The 15,299-nt window shown below is 45.1% G+C and overlaps 1 protein-coding gene across 1 annotated transcript in view; it reads left to right on the forward strand.

The window, feature by feature from the left end:
* The window catches only part of MYO1F (myosin IF), a 310,663-nt gene that overhangs the window by 152,692 nt on the left and 142,672 nt on the right, over window positions 1–15,299 (forward strand). Inside the window, exons 6-9 of the mRNA XM_063916390.1 lie at window positions 4,260–4,349; window positions 7,890–8,021; window positions 8,975–9,112; window positions 9,222–9,354. Coding sequence (XP_063772460.1) covers window positions 4,260–4,349; window positions 7,890–8,021; window positions 8,975–9,112; window positions 9,222–9,354 — 493 coding nt within the window. The remainder of the gene's footprint in view (window positions 1–4,259; window positions 4,350–7,889; window positions 8,022–8,974; window positions 9,113–9,221; window positions 9,355–15,299) is intronic.

The following is a 15,299-nucleotide window of genomic DNA, read 5'->3' on the forward strand; positions in this document are numbered from 1 at the left end:
TTGGACACAGGAATGCACTTTTACAGTACAGGAGAGGTCATAGGTCGGTTTGAATCGGTAGGCGATGTCTTTCTCAACTGCTCTTGTGGGTGGTCTCCTCTGGATTCCCGCCGCATACATAATGTACAGTAAATACAGTTTATATCTGCTTCTGCACATAACTATCCGCAGGAACATGCGATCTTCCTCAAACCAACACCGGAATGTTACCCTTAAAATACCCTACAGCTGGATACCAAACACCACCTTATGACCTTGTTCTGTCCCCTCCTATTCTGTAAAGGTGAATCCCTTTGTTCTGAAACCATTTAAACTGTTGTTAATTTCATATGTCGTGCAGGGGGACTATGTGTACTTTATGCACTATTTGGATTAAATATGTAATGTGTTTTGATAGCTCTCAATGCGTTCACAAACTCTACCGTAAATACTCATACCACGCGCTGATGCGCACGACCGCGGGAGTGACCATACGCAAATTGCGAATATGTGCACGCACAGCAGAACAAGTACACGCGCGGAGGCCATCTGTGTGTTGTTTGTACGTGATGTGTGTACTGCAATATTTTTCGACTTTGACAATAGAAAAAAGGCTTAGGGACTCATTTTTTTTTCTTATTTCTTAAGCAAGGCTTGGCACTTTTTAATTATTTTTAGTTAAAAAAAATAAAAACCATTTAAACCAGGAGTGGCCCATGGTGGCTTTTTATAAATGAATATGATCCATGTTACATTATATGTACTGTAGTAAAATACCAAAAACTCACATGCCATACAATTGTGGTCCTTATTCACATTACACCGCACAGCAGTACTACTCCATATACACCTTAAGCCACAGTGCGCCCATTCTACACATTCCGCGGCACAGTGTGCCCATTCTACACATTCTGCAGCACAGTGCGCCCATTCTACACATTCTGCGGCGCAGTGCGCCCATTCTACACATTTCGCGGCACACTGCGACCATTCTACACATTACACAGCACAGTGCACCCATCGTAAACAGTACGCAGCACAGCGCGCCCATTATACCCATTATGCCACACAGTGGTAGTGTCCATTATACACTGTATAAGTGCCGGCCCACCATCCACCTAAGGGTCCTTAAAATGGCTGAGTCAGAGATTGGAGACAGTCAAACCCCCGCTTATACATTATAGCACCCAGTTCCCCTTCCTCCTACACCACAACACCCAGTAACACCCCCCCCCATACACTACAGCACCCACTTCCTCTTATACACCAACACCCAGCATCCTCCCTCATACACTACAGCACCCAGCCCCCCCCCATACACCCCAACAGACCCCTTCAGACACAGCAACCCCTAGACAGACCCCCTCATACACTACAACCCCTGGCACCCCCACATACTACAGCACCCAGCACCCACAAATACTCAAAAACACAGCAACCCTTTCCTACACAACAGCACCCAGCACCCCCTTCATCATACACCCCAACAGCCCCCCTCATACGCTACAGCACCCAGCCCCTCAACAGTCCTCCTCATACACCCAGTCAACTAACCGGGATGTGTGAGCCTTGTGGCTGCATGCTGCTTTCAGTACCATGCATCAGAGCAGAGGGAGCAGGTTCCGCCCGCCATGTGTGTAAGAGGGTTGGGGGGAGGAGCCTCTAGCAGAGGTAACAGCAGAGAGAGGGCCATGCACTACATGATATGTGACCCGCTCTGGCCGCTGCACCACGATCCTCCGTGTTATTCCCCATCAGCGCTTGCTACACTGCCCAGCAGCCTCAATCTGGCACCAGCGCAATCCACTACGCGGGGATGCCGGCGCCCGGACTCTAGTGCTCAACATTTAAATATAGCCTGGGATGGCTCCGGAGTCCGGACACCCAGCCCACCAATGCTGCTGCTGCCTGAGCTGCTCGTCCCCACCCCCATCCTTCTCCTATTGGTCCGTCGGCGGCTACAATCCCACATCATTGTGGGCGCAACTAAACACTCCTACAGTCCCCACCTGTCACTGGACGGTCAGGAGCAGAGATGGAGCGGGATGATCAGCGGCCGACACTGAACCTTTTTTATTGCACTGGCCGGCGGCGCCCCCTTCTGGCAGGCCTGTCACGGCGCCCAGGGCATATGCCCTGCTCGCCCTGCCCTAGATACGCCTCTGTCCATTATGTACTGTATGTGAGTGGCTTGGAGGAGGGTATTGGGGGGGGTGAGGGGCTGTATTGTGTAGCTTTGCCTAGGGTGTCTAGAAACCTTGTACTAGCTCCGGGTCCAGAACCAAATCATTTATGATCAATGTGATAGACAAAACCAGAGTTGGTTGCTGCCATTCAGAAAATGTGTACAATCAGAAGCAGAACCCTGTCCACCACTACATAACTAAAGTTAAGGATGACATATAAACACAATCAATAACAAACTTTTAACCTAGGGGTGCCATGAAACAAAAATGGATATTTTAGAGCCATGATTCCAAAAGTTTGGGAACCACTGCCATAGTCATTATTCTTTAAAGGCTCTTTTTTATGTTCTCCTAGCATATGTAATAAGTTTTTGAGTTTGACGTTTTTATTATCTGCATTCAGGGCCGTTTCTTGGGGCAGGCGAGCAGTGCAACTGCACTGGGCGCCCGCCGCGGCACTAACTGTGGCTCCCTGCTTCCCCCTCCTATTTCTCCCCGAGTAACCCGCTCGGGGGGCGGAGTTTCACGGAATGACGCGGTTGCGTCGTTACGTCACGACGCAACCCCGTCACTCTGCGAACCCCCCCCCGAGCGGAGTACAGAGGGAGATCCAAGTTAGGAAGAGGGAAAGGCCGGCGCGAGGAGCGACTGGTGAGGCGGGCCGAAGAGCGATAATCGCCTTTGTAAGTATTCTCTCTCAATGTGTAAAATGGGGACACCTGCCGTAATGTGTGAAATGGGGACTCTTGCCTGCCGTAGTGTGGGGGTTTAATGTATCAAGGGCATTGCGGTGTGTGGCATAATATGGTGCAGGGGGCATTACTGTGTGGGGCTCAATATGGTAGAATTTTTTTTCCTGTGGTGGTCATGATCTGTTGGAGCAGGGTCAAAAACTGGATTGTGAGGTAGTCTTTTCAGACGAGGCCATGCCCATTTAAATGAGGCCACACCCATTTATATGAGGCCACGCCCTCTTGCAGTGCGTGCACAAGTTTTTTTTTTTAATCTAGGGGTGTGGGGGGCACATTTTTTTATGTCATGGGGGGGGGCGCATTTTTAAATCTTGCACTGGGAGCCAAATTGGCTAGAAACAGCCCTGTCTGCATTCTGCTTCCTTTTAGCTACAAATTAAGCACTGATAAAAATATACATTTCCAAGAAAAGTTAATGGTAGTGCTTATTTGTGAATTTCTAATATACGTTTTATTTGTTCCTTTATTTATTAATAGTTTCTGGCAGTGTCTAATTTATTTGTGGTATCAATTACTTGCATACTCTGTCCATAAAATGTGTGTGCAAGTAAGCTGCTGTTGTATAATTCTGTGGGTAACGATTGACATAGGGGGTCATTCCGACCCGTTCGCTCGCTGCGTTTTAATGCTGCAGAGCGAACAGGACCCTGCTGCGCATGCGCCGGCACCGTAATGCATCTGCGCATGCCGGACGGCCGAAGGCCGTAGCAGGACAGCGATCGCCTCTGCCTGATTGACAGGCAGAGGCAATCGATGGGCGGGATGGGGCGAAACGGCGGCCCGGTTCGTATGCACGGTCCAGCCAATGCAGGCTTGGCCGGACCGAACGGGGGGCGGGCCGCAGCGGCTGCGTGACATCATACGCAGCCGCTGCGGGCCGGGGAGCGAGGAGTAGCTCCCGGCCAGCTCGCTAAAGCTGCGCTGGCCGGGAGCTACTCCTGAAGTGCAAAGGCATCGCCGCTGTGCTATGCCTTTGCACTTCTGCGGGGGGGCCGGCACTGAAATACGGGGCGGGCTAGCATCCCCCCGCATGTCAGGGAGCATGATCGTAGCTGTGCTAAATTTAGCACAGCTACGATCAACTCGGAATGACCCCTACAGTCATGCAGATGCACAGGCAGCTATAGAAATTTGATAATCTGTGGTATATTTAATATCAAATGATATTCCTTTTATCACTTGTTACTAATCTTTACTGGTGCTCCAACCAATCAACTCCGGCCATATGTTTGAAAAATGACAGTTAGAAGCTGATTAGTTGGAGCACCATTTAAGATTAGTAACAAGTGATAACAAGAATATCACTTATTCCTAAATATGCCCCTCTGTCTTTGTTTTCCAGCATGTCAAAGACATAATCCTTCAGTCTAATCCTCTTCTTGAAGCATTTGGCAATGCTAAGACTGTCAGAAACAACAACTCAAGTCGATTTGTAAGTTGTAGAAATGTTACATCACCAGATACATACAGTAGATCTGCAACTATGAATAATGTATGTATAATGATGTATGTGTAATAATAACAGTTGCAGAAACAGAAAGTGTATCAGGGAATTATGAATGGGCAATGTTAGCACGGGTATGGGTCGTTGGGTCGACAACTTAGGTCGATAGTCATTAGTAGACCACTATTGGTCGACATACATTAGGTCGACATGCACTAGGTCGACAGGTCAAAAGGTCGACATGCGTTTTTTTACTTTTTGGGGTATCGTTTTCATCGTAAAGTGACCGGCAACCCCAATTAGTGCACCGTGTCCCCTCGCATGGATCGCTTCGCTTGCCATTCTTCGGTCAAGGTTACCGTTCCCAATCGTAATCCGCGTGGATCGTGAAAGTAAGAAAAAGTCCAAAAATTTTACAAAAAATGTGGCTGTCGACCTAAGTGGTGTCGACCTAATGACCGTATACCTGTTAGCACATTAGCGTTCTCACAAAGAGTAAATATTCACTGACCCATCATTAAATAAATTTGATTGATCTAAAACAAGACCAACAATGAAAACAGATGGTTGATGCTTTTGGGCTATGAATAATAATAATAATAATAATAATAATAATAATAATAATACTTATGTGCACATAGGGTCCATGGTGTGGCCAGGCACACCCTAACGTCAGAAGCTGTGCTTGTCCGTACGTTTATGGGTGCTGCCGGCATGCTAATGAGCTGACAGTGTCAGTGAGTGAGTCACTAAATGATTCATATACATATCGCAGAGCGGCAGCCCTCACCCCCTCACTTCATGCCCTAATTGTATCCACCCTCAGAGTAGCTGAGAATAGAGCAGTGCAGTGAGATGAACTATATAAAAGACCTTGATTAGTTCTACTTGGTATAATATGAATTGGGGACATAACATGGTCATAGGTAAGAGTTGATAGACAACATCATCATTTGAGGGGAGATTAGGTGGGAAATGATATGAGGGATATTGGGGGGCAATGATGGATGATTCCATGTAATCAAATACCTCTTCTCATTACCATGTCTCATAATATCCATTCATATCATGTCCCACCTACTCTCCCCTTATACTTATAGCATCATGTCAGTGGTGGATCTAGACTTAACTTTTAGGGGGGGCGGTTTAAGAATTATGACTCCTCCCCCTAATCATAGCTCCTCCCACTTAGAGATGCCCTTCCCGTTTGCTTCAAAAATTTCCTATTGTTCCCATTACTAATAAAATGTTGCCAGTTAGTGGAGAGAACCCTGCGCACTGGTGTAACAGACTGGCGAATCACCATTCCTGCATAGCACACAGAATGAGCCGAAATTCACATTATACCACACGGTATGAGCCGAAACTCACATTATAGCATACTGTATGAGCCGAAATTCACATTATAGCACACAGAATGAGCCGAAACTCACATTATAGCACACAGAATGAGCCGAAATTCACATTATACCACACGGTATGAGCCGAAATTCACATTATAGCATACTGTATGAGCTGAAACTCACGTTATAGCACACAGAATGAGCCGAAATTCACATTACACCAGACGGTATGAGCCGAAATTCACATTATAGCATACTGTATGAGCCGAAATTCACATTATAGCACACAGAATGAGCCGAAACTCACATTATAGCACACAGAATGAGCCGAAATTCACATTATACCACACGGTATGAGCCGAAATTCACATTATAGCATACTGTATGAGCCGAAACTCACGTTATAGCACACAGAATGAGCCGAAATTCACATTACACCAGACGGTATGAGCCGAAATTCACATTATAGCATACTGTATGAGCCGAAATTTACATTATAGCACACGGAATGAGACGGAAATCACATTATACCACACGGTATGAGCTAAAATTCACATTTTACCACACAGAATGAGCTGAAATTCACATTATAGCACACAGAATGAGCCAAAATTCACATTATAGCACACAAAATGAGCCGAAATTCACATTATAGCACACAAAATGAGCCAAAATTCACATTATAGCACACTGAATGAGCGGAAATTCACATTATAGCACACAGAATGAGCCAAAATTCACATTATAGCACACAAAATGAGCCGAAATTCACATTATAGCACACAAAATGAGCCTAAATTTACATTATAGCATATAGAATGAGCCGAAATTCACATCAGATCCAAAAATGACCCCAGCAGTGCCAGATACACAAATGCCACCTGCGGTGCCAGATACACAAATGACCCCAGCGGTGCCAGATACACATGACCCCAGCGGTGCCAGATACACATGACCCCAGCGGTGCCAGATACACATGACCCCAGCGGTGCCAGATACATATACCCCCAGCGGTGCCAGATACATATGCCCCCAGCGGTGCCAGATACACAAATGCTCCCAGCGGTGCCAGATGCACAAATGCCCCCAGTGGTGCCAGATACACAAATGCCCCCAGTGGTGCCAGATACACAAATGCCCCCAGTGGTGCCAGATATAAATGCTCCCAGTGGTGCCAGATATAAATGCTCCCAGTGGTGCCAGATATAAATGCTCCCAGTGGTGCCAGAATACAAATGCTCCCAGTGGTGCCAAAATACAAATGCTCCCAGTAGTGCCAGAATATAAATGCCCCACGTGGTGCCAGAATACAAATGCCCCCAGTGGTGCCAGAATACAAATGCCCCCAGTGGTGCCAGATACAAATGCCCCCAGTGGTTCTTACCCTCCTGCTGCGAGTGCCACTGCCGCCGATTCCTGTCTCTGATGCTGAGGGGGAGCGAGTGCACCGCGTGTCTCTTCTGCGCCTCCCCTCACTGAGTCCATGTCTCCAGCGGCCATTTGAAATATAGCGCCGGCTTGTGAGCCAATCAAAGCTCACGGGCCGGCAGCCAATCAAGAGCCGGTTCATGAACTCTGATTGGCTGACAGCCACAGACATTTAAAATGACTGCCGGAGACGGGGACACAGTGGGCAGGAGAGGCACGCGCAGCGCTCTCCTAGCTTCAGCGTCAAGGAGACGGGAATCAGTGGCAGCAGCAGGCGTGTGTACAGGGGGGATGCCTGTGCGCACCAGGCAACCCCCTGTGCGCACGCCTACACTGTCTCTCTTCGTCTCCCTTCCCCCGTCACGCTGCACCGCTCTCCAGTCCGGCACCGTGGCGGGACCCGGCCATCCATCCCGGTGCCGGTATGTGTAGGGGGGGCGTTCGCCCTAATCGCCCCCCGATAAATCCGCCACTGCATCATGTTGCCTATCATCTCCATGGCCTCACTTACCTATGACCATATTATGCCGCCGGATGGTGCAAGACAAACCCCTTGGTGCAGAATATCCCTACCTAGGTTTCACAGGCTGTGCAGCTCAATGAAATGTTCACAGGATAATAATAATAATAATAATAAACAATAAAATAATAACATCTAATAATAGTAAGTTCCCCTCATAGAGAGATAAGTAACTTAATATACAGTATAGCAAGAAGCAAGTTTTTATGAGTGACACATGATCTCGTTTTCCAATAGGGTAAATACTTTGAGATACAATTCAGCCGTGGAGGAGAGCCAGATGGAGGCAAAATATCAAATTTTCTTCTGGAAAAGTCACGAGTTGTAAATCAGAATGAGAGTGAGCGCAGCTTTCATGTCTTCTACCAGGTAAAGATTTAGGACATTTTCCTAATTTAGGGTGGACCCCTGAAGACTGTGGGGCTGTTACACACAATACGCTATCAGTGGAATGTATCATTGGTGTTTTCAGAGTGTGCATGCTCAGGAACTATGGGGGTAATTCAGAGTTGATCGCAGCAGGAACTTTGTTAGCAGTTGGGCAAAACCATGTGCACTGCAGGGGTGGCAGATATAACATGTGCAGAGAGAGTAAGATTTGGGTGGGGTGTGTTCAAACTGAAATCTAAATTGCAGTGTAAAAATAAAGCAGCCAGTATTTACCCTGCACAGAAACAATATAACCCACCCAAATCTAACTCTCTCTGCAAATGTGATATCTGCCACACCTGCAGTGCACATGATTTTGCCCAACTGCTAACAAATTTGCTGCTGCGATGCGATCAACCCTGAATTGCCCCCTATGCGTACACAGGTACAGGTGGTGTTTACTTGCACACAGTTCAGTTGCATTGCCCCTTACGATTGAAGAGGTGTAAGTGTTCTAATAGCGTGTTTTCAGGTAGATGAAAGCCAGTGAGGCTGTGTCAGCGCAACTGCTGGCTACACAGAGCTAGGCATATGCATAAATACACCTGATACTAGGCATGTATTTTGCACCTAGTATACAGTATATATGCAAGTGCACACTGATAATGATAACTAGTAGCAAACCGGTGGCTGGAGAGCAGTTTCATCCCAATATGCTTATAATAACACACAATACATTATATCTAAACTGTAAGAATAAGCAGGGCAAATTCAGTTACATGTTAATGTTTCTCGAAAGTGTCACTATGGGTATGTAATGTAAGCACTGTACCTTTAAAGTATTCAGGGTGATGGGATTTTTGTGTTATAGAATGAAAGTAAACATTTAAAAAAGAGTAGTGTTTATTTTACTTTCCGTGATGTGCAGTATGACCCCACCTTGTCATTTACAGTTGATAGATGGAGCATCTCAAGAACAGAAACAAAATCTGGGCATCTTGACTCCTGATTACTATTTCTATTTAAACCAGTCTGAGACCTATAAAGTGGATGGGACGAATGATGAGAGTGATTTCCTTGAGATCTCTTCTGCCTTTCCCTCCATAGAATAGTACACCATATGTGCTGTATGTACATAACACCTTTCTCTCTCTCTCATGTTGTATTTTTGGCGCTGTCTCTCATCTGACGTTCTTATAGAATGCCATGCAAGTCATTGGTATTTCATGGGAAGAACAACAGCTGGTCCTACAGATAACAGCCGGCATCCTACATCTGGGCAATATCTGCTTCCAAGAACAGGGAAACTATGCTGTGATAGACTGTACTGACCGTGAGTAGCACTTTGTCAGTCCCTCTTTCAAAATGTGACACCTTACATACACTAGCAAATACAAAGAAGGATAAGCATAGCATTCTGGTGCCAGTCAGTCAAATCTATGAGTGATATGTATATTTTAAAGAACATTAGTGTATTCATTGAGATATGGTATATATAGTAGTGTTCCTTATTCACATTACATCATACAGTAGTGTCCCTTAATCATGTTACACCACATAGTAGTGTGCCTTATTCATGTTACGCCAAACAGTAGTGTCCCTTATTCACATTACTTCACACAGTAGTGTCCCTTATTCACATTACACCGCACAGTAGTGTCCCTTATTCATGTTACACCACATAGTAGTGTCCCTTTTTAACATTACACTGCACAGTAGTGTCCCTTATTCATGTTATACCACACAGTAGTGTGCCTTATTCACATTACGTCACATAGTAGTGTCCCTTTTTCACATTACTTCCCACATTAGTGCCCCTTCTTCATTTTATACCAATAGTGTGCGTTATTCATGTTACACCAAACAGTAGTGTCCCTTATTTGCATTACTTTACACAGTAGTGTCCCTTATTCACATTACTTCACACAGTAGTGCCCCTTACTTATGTTATACCACATAGTAGTGTGCCTTATTCAGGTTACACCAAACAGTAGTGTACCTTATTCACATTACTTCACATGTTAATGCCCCTTTTATACATTACTTCACATACTGTAGTAGAGTCCCTTATTTACATTATGCCTCACAGTAATACCCATTATATACATTATGCCGCACAGTGGTGCCCATTATACACATAATGCTCCCTAATGGTCCTGCTGCTAGATTAGGTTTAGGCAGAAGTGGAATGGGGGGGGGGATTAGAATTCAACTATTAAATGTAAAAAAATTATTGTTCTTTAATAGTTGAATTATAATAACTACCTTCCCCCCTCTGCTTAGGCCTGATTTGTCAGTACTGTAGGACTAGTGTTTTTTAATTGGTCTGTAATTTATTAATTGAATAGTTGAAACCCGCCCATCCGTCCCTACATCCCTCTGTGGCAGGTTCTACCTGTTTTTACTGTATTTGCTTAAAGCTCCCTTAGGGCATCTCACCCAGCCACTCAGTCAGCTACTGCCTCACTCTGCCACTGTGTTTGCTGTGCTCCTGCCGCAAAACAGCTCCTTAGTGTCATGGGAGAGACATCATGACATCTCTCCCTACAATCTGTGTGGGAGCTGGAAGTCAGAGTTGACTGCTGAGGAGACAGGCACATTGCTAGTAAAAACATTACAGTGGTCATCCAGCAAATAGACATTGTGACACCTGGTTCCACCCCAGTTATGGCCCTGGATGTGTGATTTATATATACAAAATGCCATAGAGTAAGACTACATTTGCAAAGTATAACTAATATTAATTTACAATCAATTTTATTTATTTTACATTTGTCCAAAAATATTCAGGCTCCTAAAAAGTCAATAGATTTGTCTGTATTACTAATAACACTTACACAGATTGTTCTAATAGCATTTTTATTATGAACCAGTGGGCTCTTGAAATAACTTGTCAAACTCATAGTTCATTATTTTTTTAAAGGAATAAGAATTGCAAAATGATTGCAAAAGTATTCAATCCATGTGCTGCGGAAGCTCCAAGAAATACAAATAATATGACTAGAAACCACTGCACATTGAGGAGCAGCTGCAATAGGAATGCAAAAATGTATCACCATACACATCATATAAACATGAACCATAAATACAAAACCCTTAGGAGCGCCACAGAATAGTACCAATTCATTACACCACACAGTAATGCCCTTTATTCACATTACACACAGTAGTACCCCTTATACACATTACGGCACACAGTAAAGCCCCTTATACACATTATGCTACAGTAGAGCCTCTTGTACATGTTACGCCACACTATAATAACCCTTATGCAGATTATGCTACAGAGTAGAGCACCTTATACACATTATACCACACAGTAGAGCCCCCTATACACATTATGCCACACAGTAATACCCATAATACACATTACATAATAGTAAAGCCCCTTATACATGTTATGCCACAATATAGCCCTTTATACACATTTATACTAGACAAAATAACTTTTTATATGCATTACACCACAGTAGAGCCCCTTATACACATTACATCACAGTAGAGACCCTTATACACATTATGTTACAGTAGAGCCCCTTCTCATCATCATCAGCATCGGTCTGCTGCTGAGACGCATATTAGTATAAAACATCATACACAAATCCAAACACAGGGCATCTGCCGCACCACCATAGTTATGGCCCTGAGGAAAACAACATCAAACCATGACTGGAGTTTACCAGAAAACATCAAAGTGATCCAGCTAATATATGGTAAAAGTTTTTGTGGTCAGATGAGACAATATTTTTGCTTTTTAGACCCAATTTAAACCTAACACTGTCCATTCCTTAGCAAATGACAACCCTACAGTAAAGTATGGGCTGGTAGCATCATGCACCCAGAACTGAGCATCTTGTTAAATTTGATGGGCCGATGCATGGTGCAAAATAAAGAGAGATACTGCAAGACAACATGCTACAAAAACTACAGTTCACTTTTAAGTAGAACCACTGCACTTTTAAGTAGAACCACTGGCACATATACAGTATAATGGGTGCAGGGTGTATGGGTGCACATAGTCAGGGGGGTCCACACACTGCACATCCTGCACCCATATAGTTATATTTACTTCTCCAACATCTCTGGAGTCCCACATCAGCGAACGACCCTGCACTGCAAACAAGCAGAAAACTGTGTGGTGGCCATTTTTCCAATTTTGCACATGTACAGTAGAAAAGTCTCTGGAAACAGGGTGCCATGTTCCTAGAGACCTGCTCATGCTCAGTATACTTTGGCACAAACCAATCAAACTGCACTGCAGGAGAGGAGGGGGCTCGCACAAAGCTGCACACGGGTCCTCTCCTCCAAATTGCCCCTGAGTAGGACACTAATCTCAAGCAAATTAACAATGGCATGACTGAAGAACAAAAAGGTGAATGTTCTACAACAGACAAGTCAAAGTAAAGCTCTCAGTCCAATTGAGGATCTGTGGCAAGATTTACAAAGTCCACAATTGTCATCCAACCAATCTGAAAAATCTGGAATAATTCTGCAGGGAGGATAATATGCCAACTTCACAGTCCTGCTCTCCACATCAGTGGCAGAACTTGTGAGCGGTGGGCCCAGGTGCAACAATTTGCTTTGGGCCCCCACCATCCCAATCACTTCCCTGAACCCCAAATTAGAGACTCTTTGCATGCGCCGAAATAGGAAGGGTGTATGTCCTCACTGCATACAGTGTATCAGTATTAATCAGGAAAGACTATCTTGCATTGTACTGTACATGATGGGTGGACTTCTGTTTGCCGGCGGCCGGGCTCCCGACAACCAACATACTGGCGCCGGAATCCCGACTGCCGGCATACTGACATCTTTTCTCCCTCTTGGGGGTCCATGACCCCCCTGGAGGGAGTATAGATAGCGTGGCATGCATAGCGCGCACCGTGCCTGCAGCGTGGTGAGCGCAGCGAGCCCGCAAGGGGCTCATATGCGCTCGCCCAGCTGACGGTATGCTGGCGGTCGGGATTCCGGCGCCGGTATGCGCCGGTATGCTGGTCGCCGGGAGCCCAGCCACCGGCATACCCTACTACACCCGTACATGATTAATACTGGTACACAGTATGGCATGAGTGTAGGATATGTAGAGACTGGGTTTGATGGTACAGCAGAAGTGCATATGGGGAGGACTGTGTTTCCGGAGGTCCTATACTAAGCATCGCCCATGCCAGAACTGCTACAGTTTTTGTGTAAAGACTGTCACAAGATTGTGACCTCAGATGTCTGGCGCCAGCAGCAAGCGCAGGACCACCTGAGAGGGGCAGAGAGCTGTGGACATGGAGAAATGAGGTGAAGGGGATCCTCCTCTTCACCAGGGGTGAAAATAGCCTTTCTGGCAAAGTCTCATCATCGCAAACCCTGTCCCAGTGGATAGCAATCACCCTTTACATATATGAACAACATATACTACAAACAGTATTAGTGACCTACATATACTACAGACAACATTAGTGACCCTCATATACTACAGACAACAATAGTGACCCTCATATACTACAGACAACATTAGCGACCGCCATATATCGAAGACTGCATCAGTGATCCCCATACACTACAGACAGCATAAGTGAACCCAATATACTACAAACAGCATTAGTGACTCCCATATACTACAGACAGTGTTATTGACCCCCATATAGTACAGACAGCATCAGTGACCCCCATATACTACAGACAGCATCAGTGACCCCTATATACTACAGAATGCACAAGTGGCCACCATATACTACAGTTGCACTACAGATAATTGGTAAGTACTCTAAGTGCCCTCCATCAATTTGGTATTCAAAGAGTCCCTCCAGTATGGTACTTCCTTGCCCCATTGAAAGGAATAGATGGCACTCCACAGTTTTGGTTAAATCAGTAGACTGTGCATATGTAAGCTGAAGTTTCAAGACTGCTTAGGGTCTTAAAATCGGGGTGTGCAAAAAAAGAAATAAAAAGGATTACTTATGCACAATATACTTACTTAATCAAACTGTGGAGTGCCTTCTATTCCTTTCAATGGGATGGTATCGCTTGGGATGTCGATGGTCAGACTACCGACAGCGGCATACCGATGCACAGAATCCAGACACCTGCCAGGTAAGTATTCTAACCCTAACCCCATACCCCACTAACCCTCCATCCCCCTCAGCCTAACCCTAACCCTCCCTCCCTGCAGCCTAACCCTCCCTGGTGCATCTAACCCTCCCTCCCTGCAGTCTAACCCTAACCTATCCAGATCCCCCTCCACAGCCTAACCCTATCCCGCCCTGGCATACTTGCGTTCGGGATGCCGACAATTGGGATTCTGGGGCCGACAATTTATATTGATGTCGGGATCCAGCGTTTGAATACCGACTGCCGTCATCCTGAACGCTGGGATACTGACTGTTTCCCCTTTCAACAGGGACTATTACTGGAAAAAAATCTCTCTCTCTCTATATATATATATATATATATATATATATATATACATACATACATACACACACAACAGTCGGCACTCCTTCACTTAATTGACTCAGCTAGCCTCCGTGCCATATCCAGTAACCAAATGCACAATCCAAAAGAAAGAACGGCACTGGAGGCAATTCATACTGAAAGTACTGAAATACATATTGTACTTTCAGTATGAATTGCCTCCAGTGCCGTTCTTTGTTTTGGATTTTAGATATATATATATATATATATATATATATATATATATATATATATATATATATATATATAGTGTGTACAGCAAGAGGTGCAGCACTCCCATTATAAAGAAACACTCTGGAACAGGCCTAACATCAATGTTTAAGCATATTACCATCTTCAGGATATACAGTATGTATTCATATATCCTGAAGTTGGTAATACAACAAAATGTTGATATTAAGCCTTTTCCAGTGTCTGTCTTTGTGATGGGAGCACCGCACCTCTTACTGTCTATATACTGTGTGTGTGGACAGGAATTAAAGTTAGATTTTTCATTTTACAATAACATTCTTGTTGGCTACGGTGGTAAAGCTCCTTAGTACATTCGTGCCCAGTCCCTCCTCCTGCCTGCTTAATCCCGGCTCCTATTCCCAGCATGCAGTGCATGACCAACTGCCACAGCCAGAGTTGAGACGCAGACATGAAGGGTGATGATTGAGCTCATCACCTTTAATTGATCTGATATAGCTGCCTCAGGATCCCGGCTGGCGTGCCCCCTCCATCCCTCCGTCATCAATTATTGCGGATTTACAGCCCACGACGCAGCTTCAGGTAGCATTTAATGAGTCAGGTTGACTCATTATAAGGCTGCCGGCT

This window comes from Pseudophryne corroboree, chromosome 1, assembly GCF_028390025.1.
Source record: "Pseudophryne corroboree isolate aPseCor3 chromosome 1, aPseCor3.hap2, whole genome shotgun sequence".
NCBI classification, from domain to species: domain Eukaryota; kingdom Metazoa; phylum Chordata; class Amphibia; order Anura; family Myobatrachidae; genus Pseudophryne; species Pseudophryne corroboree.